This window comes from Populus nigra, chromosome 1 (genome assembly GCF_951802175.1).
Source record: "Populus nigra chromosome 1, ddPopNigr1.1, whole genome shotgun sequence".
Lineage (NCBI taxonomy): Eukaryota > Viridiplantae > Streptophyta > Magnoliopsida > Malpighiales > Salicaceae > Populus > Populus nigra.
In genome coordinates this window covers 45,462,542-45,479,740 of record NC_084852.1, presented here as the reverse complement: position 1 = coordinate 45,479,740, position 17,199 = coordinate 45,462,542, and the positions used below count along the sequence as shown (strand labels likewise).

At 34.3% G+C, this 17,199-nt stretch overlaps 3 protein-coding genes across 3 annotated transcripts; 2 read left to right on the top strand and 1 right to left on the bottom strand.

Annotated features, from left to right (window-relative positions):
* The first annotated feature begins 811 nt into the window (after nucleotides 1–811).
* LOC133701546 (arabinogalactan O-methyltransferase 1-like) lies at nucleotides 812–2,014 on the top strand. Its single transcript, XM_062125494.1, has one exon. It carries the CDS (start codon nucleotides 886–888, stop codon nucleotides 1,732–1,734), a length of 849 nt encoding a protein of 282 aa, XP_061981478.1. The 5' UTR covers nucleotides 812–885; the 3' UTR covers nucleotides 1,735–2,014.
* A 4,175-nt stretch (nucleotides 2,015–6,189) lies between these two features.
* LOC133692636 (uncharacterized) lies at nucleotides 6,190–10,266 on the bottom strand. The gene is made up of 5 exons (XM_062113725.1): nucleotides 9,909–10,266; nucleotides 9,322–9,425; nucleotides 8,910–9,023; nucleotides 6,746–6,829; nucleotides 6,190–6,546 (listed from the first exon to the last, which is right to left on the bottom strand). Exons 1-5 carry the CDS (start codon nucleotides 10,186–10,188, stop codon nucleotides 6,490–6,492), a joined length of 639 nt encoding a protein of 212 aa, XP_061969709.1. The 5' UTR covers nucleotides 10,189–10,266; the 3' UTR covers nucleotides 6,190–6,489.
* Nucleotides 10,267–15,296: 5,030 nt separating this feature from the next.
* Nucleotides 15,297–16,165, top strand: LOC133699786 (uncharacterized). Its single transcript, XM_062123250.1, has one exon. The coding sequence runs from the start codon at nucleotides 15,596–15,598 to the stop codon at nucleotides 15,881–15,883; it is 288 nt and encodes a 95-aa protein (XP_061979234.1). The 5' UTR covers nucleotides 15,297–15,595; the 3' UTR covers nucleotides 15,884–16,165.
* Nucleotides 16,166–17,199: the final 1,034 nt, after the last annotated feature.

The following is a 17,199-nucleotide window of genomic DNA, read 5'->3' as shown; positions in this document are numbered from 1 at the left end:
ATATATATATTGATCAAAAAATCCATCCATCATCTATCAAGATAATTTAATCTTTACAAAGAAAATTTACCTAATTTTCTGGTTAAAGAAAAATTCAGCTTGGTTTTAAAAAAAGTGTGTTCCTTTTATTTCAGATAGGATGCACTTTTTAGAAGTTTTGAAAATAAAAAAAATATAATATTATTTATTAATTATATCAAACTTGATCATTTTGATTGCTATATATTTTATTTTGAATCTTTTGTTTTAATTGTTTTTCGATATCATTTTTTAAAATTTGATTTTTATATCAACTTTGGTTCTCATTCTTTTAATTGTTATTTATTTTTCTCCTATCATTTTTTTAATTAAAATTTTGTTACATATCAAATTTAATTCTCATTATTTTAATTGCAAAGTATTTTTTAAAGATAATTTATAAAATTTAATTTTTTTTCCAATTTAATTATCTCTCAAAAATTTTATCTATCAGATTTAATATTCATTCTTTTAATTATTATTTATTTTATTTAAAATAATTTATAAAATTAATTTTTTTTAATTTTATCATGTTTCAACTTTTTTTATCAAATTTGATTTTTGTTCTTTTAATTACTATTTATTTATTTAAAATAATTTTAAAAAATAATTTTTTTAAAATTTTATTCTCATTTAACTTTTTTTTTAATTATTATTTTCTCTCTTATTATTTTAATAAAATTTAAACTCATGTGAATATTTATGTCCAAAAACAAAACCTTCACGCGTAGCCGAGTCTGTCACCCACTCGTTTCCCATCTCTCTATATAATAACAACATAACGCAAATCAAAAACTCATTGTTTCATTTCTTTTCTTTTCCCCAAAAACCAAACGGAAAATTTATCGAAAAGAAAAAGAAATAGAAATGAAGAGACCCCAATTCACTCCGGAAAGGTCCTGTCTCTTCGTAGTGGCTTTATCCGGTATAATAATCGGTGCACTTCTTTTTTCAAACTTAATCCGGTCCGTTGGTAACATCTCTTCCTTCGGCCTCTGCTCATTTGCCTCGGCCAAAGCGGAGTACGCCGCTACACCAACTCAACTCCAATCCATCCTCCACTATGCAACTTCAAAGATCGTCCCACAACAATCTTTAGCCGAAATATCAGTCACTTTCGATGTCCTCAAAACATGTTCACCCTGTAACTTCCTTGTATTTGGTCTCGGTTTTGATTCTCTCATGTGGACATCATTAAATCCACATGGCACCACTTTGTTTCTCGAAGAAGATCCTAAGTGGGTTCAGACAATCGTCAAAAACACTCCAACGCTAAATGCGCATACGGTTCAGTACTTGACGCAACTAAAGGAAGCCGACAGCCTCCTGAAAACGTACCGGTCTGAACCGTTGTGTTCGCCAAGTAAAGCGTACTTACGCGGCAATTATAAGTGTAGGTTAGCACTGACTGGATTGCCTGACGAAGTTTATGATAAGGAATGGGATTTGATAATGGTTGATGCGCCGAGAGGGTACTTCCCGGAGGCACCAGGGAGGATGGCGGCGATATTTTCAGCGGCGGTGATGGCTAGGGAGAGGAAAGGATCAGGAGTGACGCATGTGTTTCTACATGATGTGAATCGGAGAGTGGAGAAAATGTTTGCGGAGGAGTTTCTGTGCAGGAAGTATTTGGTTAAGGCTGTAGGGCGGCTATGGCATTTTGAGATCCCTCCAGCAGCTGCTAATGTGAGCCAGAGTGATGGTTGGTTTTGCTAAAAAACGCTTTTTTCTGTGCTTCTGACAAGATAGATAAATGAGACACAGAGGTGACAGAATTTTATTTTATTATATTTCTGTTTCACGGAAAATATCTTGCGAGGGAAAAGAGTGGGTTGAGTCAGGGGACAGATGAAATTTGAATATGGAGATTTAAGTAGATGCCCAGTTATTTCACTATCAGATAGCGTGTGTTTAGTGATGTCTTGTATTGCCCGTTTAATATATTGATATGGTGTTTTTTATTTAAAAAATATAGTAAGATTATTTTTTATTTTTATTACCAGCATATTAATATTATAAAAAAAACACTAAAAGGATTTTCGATGTATGATTTTAAAACCCACGTAAAAATACAATAACAAGCAATGCACATATGCTTTTAAAAATTGTGCTTATTAAAATTATTTTTAATTGAAAATATATTAAAATATTATTATTTTATTTTTCATAAAGAGTATTAAAATTATTAAAAACACTTATAAAAATATTTTAAAAAATAAAATTATGCATTTTTTTTTTACCTTTTGAAATTTGAATCTTGATGTTCTGAGAAAATAAACCTGCTACCAACAAACTAACCTCTTCAGATTGGAGTTATTGTTGAATCTTTGGGCGTGACTCCGCACTGGATTGGATTCTCAGCCTGATTGGTAATATATAATTATTATTTTTTCAAATATATTTTTAATATAATTATATCAAAACAATTTAAAAATATAAAAAAAACTGATTTAAAGAAAAAAATTTAATTTTTTTAAAAATATTTTTAAAACGAGAAAATATATTCTATCAGCTAAAAGCTGTAGGTGGTAATTGCAAAATGGAAGGTTAATTACTCTATTTGCTTGCAATATTTGGGTGACTTTCATCATCAAATGATTTATAGACACCTGTGCGGCTATCAATTTCTTTGCGGCAGACCAGCATGGTGGTAAAATACATTTTAAATTTGCGGAAAGAATAAAGCATGTTAAGGTTGCCATTTATCAATACACTTTTTAAAATTGTGGAGCCCATTGGTAGCTGCCATCTATCAATTTGTCTCATGAGATTGCGGAGGAGAGCCCATGACACGAAGGAAAAAACTGCTTTTAACTTTTTTTTTTTTCTTTTTGTTTTGTTTCACGAATTTCAAAGAAAAAAAAAAAAGTTTGGAAGGCAGGAAAGGGTTTTCATGCATTCTGTTTCCTATTTTGAAATGTCACTGTTTGTTCAAATCGTTTTTTTGTAAACTTCTTAAATTACTTTTCATTTTTAAAATATAAATTAATATTTTTTAAAATATTTTGATATATGAAAATAAAAAATATTATTTTAATATATTTTTAATTAAAAAATATCTTATAAAAATACCATGCAACAGTAAAGCTAGTGGAATCACGGGTCAGAGTCGACTGCGTTTTCCAAGAGAATTATTTACGATGCAAACTTTTCAAAAAAAATTAGTTGAATATTTATACTCTTTATCTTTATTAATTAAATATGTGAATTTATTAAAAAGTATTCCAATTAGTTTACATCTGTCATATGCTTTGACATGTCCGTATGAACTATTAATGCTTGTCGGATTGAGTTTGTACTTTTATTTTGTTATTTTAGCATCCAAACATATTCATATTTTAGCTTAGCTTGTTTCTTGTTTCTTGGATTGACTACTTGTTACCAGAGCGAAGATTTACGGAAAAAGATTGACTAAGCAAGTGTACATAACACGAAGTCAGGGCGGTGGCGTGCAAGGGCCAGTCTGTCTTCTCCAAAAACCATGCCTGTGGCATCAAGGAGAGCATGCCATGAATTTCTGTGCGTCTCTGATATCCAATGCATAGAATATCTGGTCTCATTGACAATAGCAGGTTAAGAGAAAAGCCCCTTTGGGATGTGCTTGCACTTCCTTCTAAGAAATTGGATATGTTGCGACCCCTTAATCCGGTTCAGCCAAGTTTCTGGCATTGGAATAACCTTTGATTCTTTACAAATAGCAAATTCACGTATCGTATCATTTTCTTCCCCGATTATTGTCATATAGTAATTACCTCTGACGAAAGGGTGGCTCTCTCCAATCATCCCCATTGCGTCCGGTGTCAATATCAGATAGGCTGCGAGTGAATGGAGTAGACTCTCTAGCGCCAAGACTCTTTGGGGAACCAAGCTTACTGTCCGGTGTGGTTCTGGACGATTCCTCATTGATGCAAAGATTAGTAAGATCAATTGTGTTTTCTCCATCTACCACAATCCCATTGCGCAATATTGAGGGTACTTTGCAAAAACATAACTGCCTCATATATTGCATTTCACTGTGTTATTGGTCCTGAACATCTCAGGTCAAGACCATGGATCGTTCGGCTATCAGATGAGCTGGAATTATGGTGTGCGCCTTCTGTTCATGTCAAAAATTACATCATATCATACACATTTAGCTAGAAACTAATATCAATCATGCTATTTATGTAAGAGAAAAATCCATACAAAAGGTCACTAGGACTTGCCTCTACAACCATGCTGCTTGGTCTGCTATACTGTGTTGGTGAATTGGATACAAAAACTGATGGTGAATCTTCAAGTTTTCTTTCTAGCAGATCCTAAACAGTTACAAATAATCAGAATCCTCACATCAGGATTTTGCTAGCAAATATTTAGATGGGGTAAGAAAAAAAAAATCCTGAAAATAACAGGAAAAGAGAGCACCGACCTTGGAATCTACATTTAGCATCAACTGTTCTACATTACTCAACATGATTCCTAGTGCCTTCTAAACAAAATAAGACGACCAGAAAGTTTATCGGGCTCCAAAATTAGCAAGAAGAACGGAGAAAGAGTAAAGAACAAAGTCACAAATGTAGATGTGCAGACCAGCCACCCCCATATAAATATATTTTACAGCAGAAAATGGGTCAAATTGGCCTAATAAAGAAATTGAAAGACATTAGGACAGAGATAAAGACCCACAAGTGACGACAGCAGTTTCACACAAGATGGAACTATGAAACAGTGATTCAATTGGTGCAATAACACTGCATCCACCCAATAATTGAAGAGCTATGGCTTATTTATATTTTTGCAATGTGAGTTTGGCATAAAATTCCAATAATCAATCTGGACTAATCGCCCACTTTTATCTATCCTAGTTGCAGAAAAAGATGTGGAACTCAGTAATAGCATAAACTCACATATTTATTATCAAATTGCCGATGCTATATTGCTAATCACCTACATTAATTTTAAATTATAAAGAGATGGCCACTGCTTGATGATTTGAAGACGTTAAAAATAAATTATTCCTTTGGGACTGAGAAGGACTGGTCATAGAGTCAATCTAAGACTTATTTGGAGAATGGTATATTGTATGGAAGATGCTTCTGTGATTCCATCCTGCAGGTACCTCGACGTTGCATCTTAATTTTAAATGAGGATGGGCTATTCTAGAGCAAAACACATCATTTACCAATGACAATTAACAAGCTGATGCAAAATTATTAGACCATACTTTTGAACATTTGAAAGGGAAGAACAGGATACTTTCCATCTACGTGAAATCAAGGCAAGAGTTTTGGTATAAGAAAAGATTATATGCTAGTCTCCAGTAATCAGGCTTTGCCTCTAATCTGAAAGTGCTAAGACTGCCTAATTGCAATTTGTAAACAGTCAGCCACATAGCAGCACCACGGTGACTGTAGCTGCTCTGTAAGGCCAGTCAATACTCAATACTAGGTGAAATAAAACTACTGACAACCAACTAGATGACTGAGTCAATACTCCACAAGGTTATGCATTTGGAGTTTTATTTAAAACAGCATCTTCGCAAGTATTTTCCAACGACTCACCTCCAATCAACATCAAATTATGAGCCCTTACATACAAAATCATATCTCATACCTGTATCTAAGAGCAAACTTTAACCGATTCTGATGTCATACAGCATACCTTGACTTAGACTATGGTAGCAGAAACAGTCCCTTGTAATAAAGCCTGATAAACTGTAGACATTGTTATTAGCTTGACTATAAGAACACTTCTTACTAACAGAGTTGCCCCCCTACCACTACGAGCATATGTTAGTTGAGGCAAGAAACAATGCAAACCAACAAAGTCTATACTGTTATAAGCACCTGATATCAGTCTGAGACCCATCCACGGAAGTTACAAGCAGGTGCAAGGTCAAAAATGCCAGTCCTACATATAAAAATGGGAATAATCAATATTGCTAGTTTTGCAATGGAAGAACCTTTGGAATATGAGAAAAAAGCTTAGTCAAAATGCGTGCTAACTGTGATGTAGTCATGATTACCTGGTGTTAGAAGGCAGAATTAACATAAGGCCACAATTACACAGAATTTCCTTGTATCACATTTTCTGAACTTCCATAGAAGTCAATACACATAAAAACCCCAAGTTCAACAAACTCAAAACAAGACTTCCCTGCCTTCCAAGTAATTGCAAACCACAAAAAGAAAATGAAGAAAGAAATTCATAACCATGCTCGATATAGTTTTTATCCATAGCCAATCTATCTATTGTAGATTAAGCATGAAATTACAAAAGGTATTTGCTCCCTATTTTGTGATTATCAAATCATTATAATATACATCTCAAATAAATATCTAACAGATCATACTGAATCAAGATTTCTTAACTAGTAACACCTGCGCTTATCAAAGAACATAACTCAGAAAGAAAGACTGGAAATCTTAAAAGAGAGGCAAATCGTTCAGCCCCACATATCAGCATTCTATACAAAACAAAAGGAGTTTCATACTACAAAAAGTACTTCATCCGATCATCTCTCCTCATGGCATTGTATACAGCTTGAACCTGGCAGAATGAGAAGTTCCATGTCAACAAATTATCACCAGGTGTTATTGACATCATGCGCAAAATAATCAACATATCATTTATTAAGCATAAATATATATAGACATATCAGCCCCTTTGCTTTCCTTTTGGTTTCCATAAAAAGCTACAAAATATATCTCATCAATATCTTTTACGTGCTTGAGAGAGAGAAAGAGACCTGCTCACTAGAAACAACTTGAACAGGACCAATGTTGACCGACACATATTTGCCCCTTGAAGATACTTTCTGCCTCACTCGACCCTGGAAAAAAAAAGTAGCTTAATGTAATTAGATACTTGTTTATAATACAAGCTCTAGGTAGATAATTCAACAAGTTACTCAGATTTGCAATCAAAGAAAGAGGTCTTAAAAAAGAAAACAAGAAAGAAAGATCATCTAGTTTAATAACAATCCGGTTATATTTATTTCTAAGGTGTCAAGTTTTTCAAGAACAGGTAAGCATTTTGAAACAATCAGCATCAGTTCAATAGGTCAACTTATTTCTTCAAACTGCAATACTGAGAGTAAGAAAATTCACCATGTTCTAAGATAGAGACTCTTAATATTGATGAAATTACAATAAATTGATAGCAATCTCAGCTTTTTCCTTCTTTTTTTTCCTTCCTGGACAGCATAAGTAACCCAAACATGCCTTTAAATATAACATTTCTTTCTACGTAACTGACCAAGAACCAAAGCATGACAGCAAGATTGACACATCCAAAACAGTAATCTAATTGAGAAATTAAGCTTTTTTTTCTGATAAGGTTCATATTGCTGTCTAACAGTTTAATCACTTTAATGGTAAAGTCAACCATTAGTGTTGCAGGAAGGAAGAAGAAGATTTGTTTTTTAGCCATAAGTTGAGGCATAATAACGATGACAGATAAAATATGTGGCATCTGTTTCACTTTGCAACATCAGCAAAAATTACAAATGCTTGTATCTGCCAGAAACTTTCAACACCAGCCCTTATAACATCTTTGACTGCTATTCTTTAGCCCCGGATGTGCATAACTACCACTGCCAATTTGTGGCCAGCATGCTATTGTCAAACAGGCCTTCCTCATTACTACTTGTGACTGTTAACCAACAGATTCATATGGCCTGCATATTCTAGTCCCATCATCCAAGGCTTTTAATCATGTGCTTCAAATCCTAGACTCACCAACACTATTTGATGAGAAATGGTTTGGTAATGCACCATGTGTAAAGCACAGCTGATGACAAGGCACTCTTCCATAACTGCAAGCTATTTGATGAGGAATTTCACTACTCACATGTTATCATGAAGGTTTCCATTATAGCAGGACTAGTAGTCATTCTCTCAAACTGGATGTGGAAAAATAAAGGCATGGACATCATCCACTTACCAATTCTGAAACCCAAATCCATGTTTCCCTAAGCTATCATATCTTGAAAAACTAAGATAACTTAGTTCAGAACCTATCATATCTTGAAAAACTAACAAGATAACTTGGTTCAGACCATGCAGTTTCTGTTTTCAAATTTCTGCAGAGAAATTTCCAGTAGGAAACCATAAATAAGTTAACCAATCACTTTCTTTAAATACATTTTCCCTTCTGTCTTTAAAGCCCTGTATATTATGTTGGAATAGAAAGTTATTAATAGACAAGATTTTACGAGAAAGGTTCTTCCTAATATTCCTAGTAGAAAAGAAAGATTTCTTTTCTCGATGCAAAATATAAATTACCATTGCAGTCTATAAAACACTTATAGTATCTCTAATATCCGGAGAAAAGATGTTATGGCCAGAGATTCTCCACCTAAAATCTTCTTTTATCAATCACTTTAGATCTGATGAATGCAATCAATCACGGGAGCAACCTTGAACTAATCATGCGAGTTACAGAAGCCAACCATTAATTTCAATCACAAAGGAAAAGCACAACTCCATCCAGAATGCATTGTCATCTACTCTGGCAAGTGTAACATGCTATTGAAAGAAGTTCAACTCTGTATTGGCAGACAATAAGCATCTCTGTTCAATATCTATGTGCTAGAGCATCCATTACTTTTCACGTGCTTATGAAATTCTAATGCCAATTAGATATTGGATGAGACCACTCATGATATTTAATGAAAAAACCTTAGTGTAAGGAAATATAAATGAACAGCCTACAAAACCATAAACATAAAAACTTCAATGAAAAAAAAAATGCAATTAACAATCCTGTAGGTAATGCAAAAAACAAAAAGGATTCAACATTAAAAACAAAAGACACAATACATGTCTCCACGCGGTTTACTTCTTTCAACGCACTGCCATCTTATATATTTTTTCTACTAATTATTTGCAGCAACAAGAAAGGACATATACCTCAGGGATTGGTTGTTGAATTACAGATTCAACAGCAATAACCATAGCTTGCACAAAATCATCACCTCCTGTACCTATTGCAGTAAATCCTCTAACTGTTGGATATGAGTTTACCTGGAAGGTAAATAATACTACTGTTCAGATGCCAAATTTGTACGAGTTTGACAAACACATAAGAACAGTGTCTACAAGATCATAACTTCATCGACCATGCATAATAAAAATCTAGACTCTAAAGTGTAACAAAATCAATATCTGTAACAGATGTCTGTAAACAGTTATGATTAATATTATTTGACATGGAATAGAGGTTGAATACGAAAACAAAATAAAGAATATTGTCTAACAAGAATAAAATAAATAAGCTAACAAAGAAAGGGAATGATAATCGAAAGAGGTCAAGCATCTGTACCTTCTTATCCAAAGCAAGCCATTCATTAGTAGAATCATCTGCTACCGTACCACCAATAACCACATTTGTGGTTTGTCCAACCCTCCCTTCTGTCCTTGATACCTCTGGATCATCAACAGAAGTTTCTATCAATACGTGACTGTATGCTTCACACAAATTATAACAAGAACAAATGGAATACAACAAGAATCAGCTGAAAGCATTGATATCCATTAACCTTTGGCATATAAAAACTTCACAACAAATTCAATTAACCCGGAACTCTCCAAAATAGCAGTACTAATGAAATACAATAAATACATAATTGGGAAAACACATTTGGCTATCATGAATTAAAGTATAATAATAATAATACTAGAAAAAATTTAAATAGGACGGTCAGAAGAAATGTAGTAACAGAGAAATAAACTCCTCCGGTTACATTACATCGCATTCCCTTGTTTCTAACAAACTAATTGTCAGTCTAATTATAATTGGAACTTAAATCCATTTAACTAAATGACTGCAGTTTATCATGTTAAAAATTAAAATGCCAGACAAATTCAATTCAAATACCCAAAAGGCCAAAGAAGAAGAAGTAGACAAACCAGAAATAGCTTTGAGCACAGCTTCTTGAGGGGGGTCTTGATCCTGGTCATCTTCATTGTTGTTGTTGTTATTATAAGAGCTGAAACAATTAACATGAGTGGGTCTTGGTCTTCCAAAGTGATGAAATTCAGGAGCCCTAATGCTTGGTGTCTTACTGGTTGAAACTCCAACGGTTTTTCTCGATGAGAGAGAATAATAGATGATGGCTCTGTTTTGATGGAGAGGAATCATCCATGGGTCTGTTGTCAAAACAGAACGCAGCACACTCGTGCACGCCATTTCTTTTCTTCTTGTTTTGATGATTATGGAGAATTAGCGTTAGAATTTTGTGTTTTGGGGCTATTTATATATTATCTGTGTTGTTGGGTTTAAGGCTTTTAAACTGTCTGTTCAATTAGCCAGATTTTTTCTCTATCTTTCGATGACGTGGCTGCTCTGGATGGAACAAGGGCTGCTTCCGCCGTGCTCTGTTAAACTCGGTCTAAAGTATGACTTGAATTAAATTTTAATTTAAATAGAAAAAAAACTGACATGACTAAATTCGATTTATCTAATTAAATCTTACCTAGAAATCCATAATATATATATATATATATATATATATATATATAAAACATTCAAGTATTCTAGATAATCAATTAATCAATTAGTCCTATTAATTTCATCTATTCTCTTTAATCAAAGTAGTTAATATCTTATACATAGTGCTTATTAGGTTAAGATACTCGTAATTAGTACCAGAAAAAGATTTTTTTTTATGGAGGTAAGGACTATCTGATACTTAAATAAAATTTTTTTAGAGAGAAAAAATATAATAATATTTTAGAAAGAGATGTTCTGAAAATATATATGTAGTAGAGAATGAAGTTGGTTAACCTTTATTCTGAATGTCTTATGATATATTTATACCTTATGAGTCTTGTTTTTTTGTGAAGAGAAGGGCTTGAAATATAATTTTACCTTAATAGTATTTAATGTACATATGTATTAATGTTTGATGAAAATATGATGGTTCATGTAGGATTTTTATACACCTAAAAGATATAGAGAAATTAGAGTTCAAGACGATAAATAGAGCCGAACCCGTGAAAACTGAACTCTTTCTCTAGATAACTCAAGAGAGGTGGGTCATTCCCTTAGATGAGTCTAAGGGAGAAGGGTTATCCCATTTGACATTTCTAAGAAGGATGGTTATATCTTCAAACTTGTCTAGAGAATGCTCTTTCTCTTAAGAGTGTCTGGGACTTAACACACTGTCAAACTCAATTGTGACTGAGTCTGCCTAGCGTGAGACCCAATGGGTCTTCACTGGACGTACTTGTATTCTAGAAGATTTATACTAGTAAATTTTTTTTAATCTAATGTTTTTTTAATAAAAATATATTATAAAAACTTAATTTATCCTATGGGTGTAAATCTATCCTGGTTGAGAATGTAGAGGATAATTCTACAATAACTTCGCTTTATAGCATCGCTCCCTTCTTTAAATTTCATTGTTATTCATAAGGTGATATGTGATATTTAATTTATTGAAATCATACGATTAAATTGATAAAATAAGTAGTTAACATAAATTTTTTAATATGTGAACAAAAAATTGATTAAAAACGTGCTTTGTTAATTCTGCGTTTAATTAATCGAGCTAATATCGAATTCATTTTTTTTTCCTCAGGAAAAAGCAACCCAAGCAAGTCGACTTGTCAGAGGTTTTAGATTTCAAGTCAATTTCATCAAAACGGTAAACTTCCTCCTAGGATTATCGTTTTTATTGCAGTTTTGGTCAACCTGTCTTCGGCTTGGAAAGTCGGCCTGGTACCAATCTTGCATTTTCCATGCTAGCTAGTTTAAAGTAAATTTAAATTGCGTAATTATGAGTAGATGGAAGTAGTTGCTTGTTTGGAAATGCTAATCGTTGATTTAAATAAATTTTATTTTCTGTTTAATTCAGATTGATTTGGGAGTGCTAGTGTAAATGTGATAAAAGTTTTTTTTTTAAAAAAAATTATCAAAATAATATTTTTTTATTTTTTATATAAAAAATATTAAAAAAATTAATTTAAAATTAAAAAAACTCAATTTTTTTTAAAATCATGATGGGACCATGGCGAGAAACAAGGCTTCTTAAGTATTTTTAATCGAAAAGGCAAAACTTCGCAGGTTTTTATTTCACTCATGGGGCATTGAGTGTTGATGAGTAATGCCAAATTGCCAATGGATAAGGGAGAGCTTAATGAGTTTCCTGCAGCCTCCCAAGAACTAATGACAAAGCAATCCATGGGCCTACAAGTGACCTGTTTACTGCGGAGAAAGAGAGGAAAGTGCTGGCGGAGGACGAAAATACGCCCCATAGTTTGAACTCTAGGCCCAATGGTTGTGTCAGCAATGGAGATGCTCATAGGTGGAGTTTGTGAGGAAGATTGGGGTTTGCTTATTGGTTACAACGCCCAATCTGTCCCAATGCATTATGAATGCCCTGGAATTTTGATCACTCAATATACAGCCTCGGCACGGTACTGTGTGACTTCTGGAACAACGTGTATATTTCACATGAAGTGATTGTAATAAACTTACTTGCTATCAACACTTTACCCTGCTTTCCTACCGAGAGATGCATAATGTTTAAGACACAAGCACGTCTGAAAGTAACAGTTTAATTCGCTTTTACATAGGATTTTGAGAGCTTGTGCTTGAGATAGCAGCTCAGTTTAATCAGTCTCTGGTGAAAACAAATGTCCACTTTTTTGTGCACAGAAAGTATTGTCAACTTACTGCAGTTTAAGAACACATTTGCATGTAAGAAGATAGTCTTTAACCACTTAAACATTGCTGCTCAAATCCATATCAAGCCACCTTACGTGACTAGAGATCCAAGCCACTCCTTTTGTATTTTAGTTTATTTGTCATCATCATCTTTTAGAGGATGATTTCTGTAACACTTGAAATGTATCAACGCAGCATTTCTTTTAGAAGGTATGCAACTTGAAATGAATTTATATGTGTTTTTTTTGTGGCGCAGCCTTACTACAAACTATCTCTTCCACATAACAAGATCCCTGATGAACTCTGTCAGCTGACTAAGAAAATGGCTGCTCCTGCAATGCCCTTGTGAGAAGAATTTCAGCCAGAAGGTGCAATAGTAAACTATTTTGCACCAGGTGATTATCAATAGAAAGTTTGCTTATATCTTCTTTTGGTCCATTTTCTATTTAATATTTATTGGCTTATGGGCCTTAGTGCAATGATAAGGTTGCGCTATTGTGACTAAAAGTTCACTGGTTTAAACTGCAGAAACAGCAAAACAACCATGCAGGGGTTTCCACTTTACATATCCTCAGCATTTATATAGCTGGCTACAAATCTTCTACTTTAGTTAAAATTCAATGTCTTGGAAATGGAACTAATGTACACAACAATGTTTGTGTATCCTGTCAGGAGATACACTCGGGTGGACACTTGGATGACATGGAAGCTGATTGGAGTAAACCTATTGTAAGCATGAGGTATCTTGGGAATTCTTAATTTATTCTATCATTTTCTCCAACGTTTTCAACCCAAAGAAGAGGTGTTAGTTGCTGGCTCGATCTTTCTTTCCCCTCTGTTTGGGCTGCAAGGCTATTTTCCTTTCGGGTGGAAAGTAGAGATGATCCACCATTAGCAGTGTTCCTCCAAAGTGGTGATGTGGTGCTCATGGCTGGAGAAGCAAGGGAATGTTTTCATGGTGATTGAAAGCCTCTGGAATATCTTGAATTAAAGATCTGTATTTTTTTCTAAATAAAGCTTTCATCCTCATGTTTTACCCTCAAAATTTAGCCTTACATGGGAAAACCGTAAAACTCAAGTCAAAAGAGAGTTTATGGTTTATTTTCGTTAGGCAGCCAAAAACCTACCTCAATTCACTGAACTTCCACACATGAAATTCATATTTTCTGTGAACTATGAAGAAGCTGTTTATAGCAAGAATTAATTGACATCATTGTGCTTAGCCTACTGTTCTAGTGACTTCTGTTCCTGCGAATTTAATTTTGTTGCATATTAATTCTCTGCTTTGATTTCTGATCATTACAGGCGTGCCTAGCTAGGATCTTTTCCAACAAAGAAAATACTGAAATCGCAACCCTTGAATCGCATTTCTGTGATGAGAAAGATTTCTAAGAGTTCATCAGAACCTCGAGAATCAACATTAAAATCAGACAAGTTTTTTGAGAGTATTAAATTCTCCCTCTCCCTCTCTCTCTCTCAAATGCGAGATTTGATTTAAGATTCAATTGGAATGATTTCAAGAAGAGAGGTTTAATTTTTCTATCTGCTACTCTTGTCCTCTACCAAATCAGCAAAGATTATTCTCCTTCAAGTTCCCAGTAATCATGTGTGAATGGCTATCTTCACACACCATTGGAATGGTATCTAACTCTAGCGGGGGCAGATTGTTCATTATTTCTGTAATTTTGAGCAAAGAACTCCTCAAACGTCAAATCCTGCTGATAAGACTCGTGCCGAAAGTTTCTTGTAATCTTCCCATTGCTTGGCTTGGCTCACACACGCTGTTTTTGCCTGGAAGGTACGTGCATAATAATTCCAAGTCAGCCGGAAGCACGCGCTCGATATAATATAAAAACATTTAGCAATGATTGACTAATGCAATATTGCTATATATTTAGGGTTTGAAAAGAAGCGAATTGATGGTACGCAACGACCAATTATTTGCTAATAAACTATCCAACTTTTAGACAACTGTTTTTATACAGTAGTCGAGTCTTTGCCATCATTAACCAATAATAAGAAAGCTTAGTAGTATTACTTTTTCTTGAGAACTATGACGGTTATGGAAGTTGAAATCTTCCGTTTGTCACTCCTATTCTTAAAAAATTTTAATTTTTTAATTATTTTTCAATTAATATCAAGAATAAATTTTAAAATTAAAAAAATACTATCTCATATACTTATAAGTAAATAAAAGATTGGGACAAAGGGTTTGTTTATCCTGTGGTTGTTAATATAATAACTACTGGAGGTTTACATGATCGTTAACTTCTGGAGCTGTGGGATTAGTCGAGATGCGCATAAGCTGATTCGGATACCTATGTTAATAAAAACAAAGAATAATGTTTTTTAAAAAAATGTTTTTACTACATTTCTAAATAGGAATGAACAAGAAAAAAAAAAGAGTTTTTCAATAATGCAGATAAAAAGGAAGAAAATCATGTGTTTTTCTTTTTTTTTTGAGTGCAGGAGGAGGAAAGCATATGAAGGGCCATCAACACATGGAACATGGGTAAAAGATGGGACAGCCGTCCGGGTATCAAACAGCAGTGACAAGTAAAATGTGAAACACTCAAAAACGAAGAAAGAAGACGTGGTCCATCTGGAGAAGTCTACTAGCAAAAGCAATAATGTAATCGTAAGCTGACACACCAAGAAAAAATCAACTCCAGACAAGAAGAAGAAGCAACGTCGCCCACCAAAATATAAAATGATATAAAAATATTGTTCACTACACTACAAAAAACAACTCCCAGCCACCACCAAACACTCACGCGTCTACGTGTAGATTTCTGCTACCACTTTCCTTAAAATCAAACTAAAATTTACCATCCAAGCAAACAAGAAATCAAACTCACTTTCTATCTTCTCTTGCATAACTCGTATCTCTCTCCCCTTCTTGTTAGTTTTTGTTCTCTGAAGGATAATGGAACCGATCGTTTTGACCCAGTTGGCAACGGGTCTTAGTGTGCTAGCCGGGGCGGTTCTGGTCAAGTCGGTTATGGGCCAGAAGCCCATGGCTGGTCCGACGTGCCCATCTTGCAACGGCACGCGTCGAGTCGCTTGTCTTTGTTCCCGTTGGTCAGACCGAGATGTGGGTTGCCGGACTTGTTCTGGTTCCGGTCGCATGGCGTGTAGTAGCTGCGGCGGGACAGGTACTGGTCGGCCTATTCCGGTTCAAATCTCTATGAGGTCACCAAACCGCCCATCTTGACCCGGTTCGCGCCTTAAAGATTTGTTTTCGGGTCTGTTGTGGTAGTGAATATTAATTAATTTCTCGCGCTCTCTCATATTTTTATGTAAACTTCTTTTCTTTTTCGGATTTTCCCAAACTCTGGAAAAGATTAAATTGTAATATAATATAAGTTGAAGAGATACTTGGATGGAGAGAGGGAGATGAGATGGAAGATTAGGTGGTTGTAACTTGCAATGACAGTGATGAATACATCGAGTACTGAAATTCTTATAAAAATCGATAACTGAGAAGTTTAAAGTAGTTGAATTCTTGTTTGCTTATGATGTTTGGTATTGATTCTCTATCAGGCATATAGTTTCTATTGTTAAAGCTTATACTGTGTAGGAATGTTTCTGTGAAGTGGCATCTCATAGGATAAGAGATTAAAAGAAAAACACGAGGTTAATTTTTGCGTGTTTGAGAATATCTTAATAGTGTGTGGATTCTGATTTATTTCTAGATGGCTGAGAATTTACAGTGAATGCTTGCATATTAGGAAATCCAGTCTATATATACCAATCTTCGAATGAAGATCAATGTGCCTTTACCAAATCCATCTGTGTCGTATGGTGCTATGATTTCTGGAGTACGACTCAGCCATTTTTGTGGTGTATCGTGAATGAACTGGATGCTAGGCAAGTTGTGCGCTTTCCACAACTAAAAAAGTTCTGAGGGTATATTGTGCTAGTGGGTGTGAGATATCAGTGGTGATAACTGAATTCAATGCTCCAGTATTTGCAGAGCAAAAATCTTGCCAAACATTTCATCATTTAGATGCTTGCCGATTCCATTTCAGATTTCTGAACCCTGGTATTTTCATCATTCTTGAGGTGCATCTTACTGAACGTCGAAGAGCACTTGATTCATTGTAATTTGGCATGAACTAGCACTTGATTTAGGCCTGCATGCAAGGCACATCTAATCGGTGAAAGAGCTCTACCCTGCCCTTGAAACCTTACTTTGATTGAGAGATAGGTTTGTTATTCACATTACATTATAAAAATTATTTAAATTCTAATAGAGTTTGCAACTTGCAATTTTTTTTTATTGATAGTTTTGATGTGGATGACTCATTCATGGACAGATTTTGTCTGCGATGCAAAATTTTGTCAAGGCATGAAAATGACAATAATAATTAAAAAAAAAACTACCCTCTCCCAGTTAAAGAAAGAGCTTCTTAAAGAACAGTTTTTAAACTTTGCTGGTATGCATAAATTACCTTAGTGTTGTATGCTTGTTAGATGGCATCCAAATGGATACTGTAGTGAACTTGCACGTAAGAATCACTTTCCAGC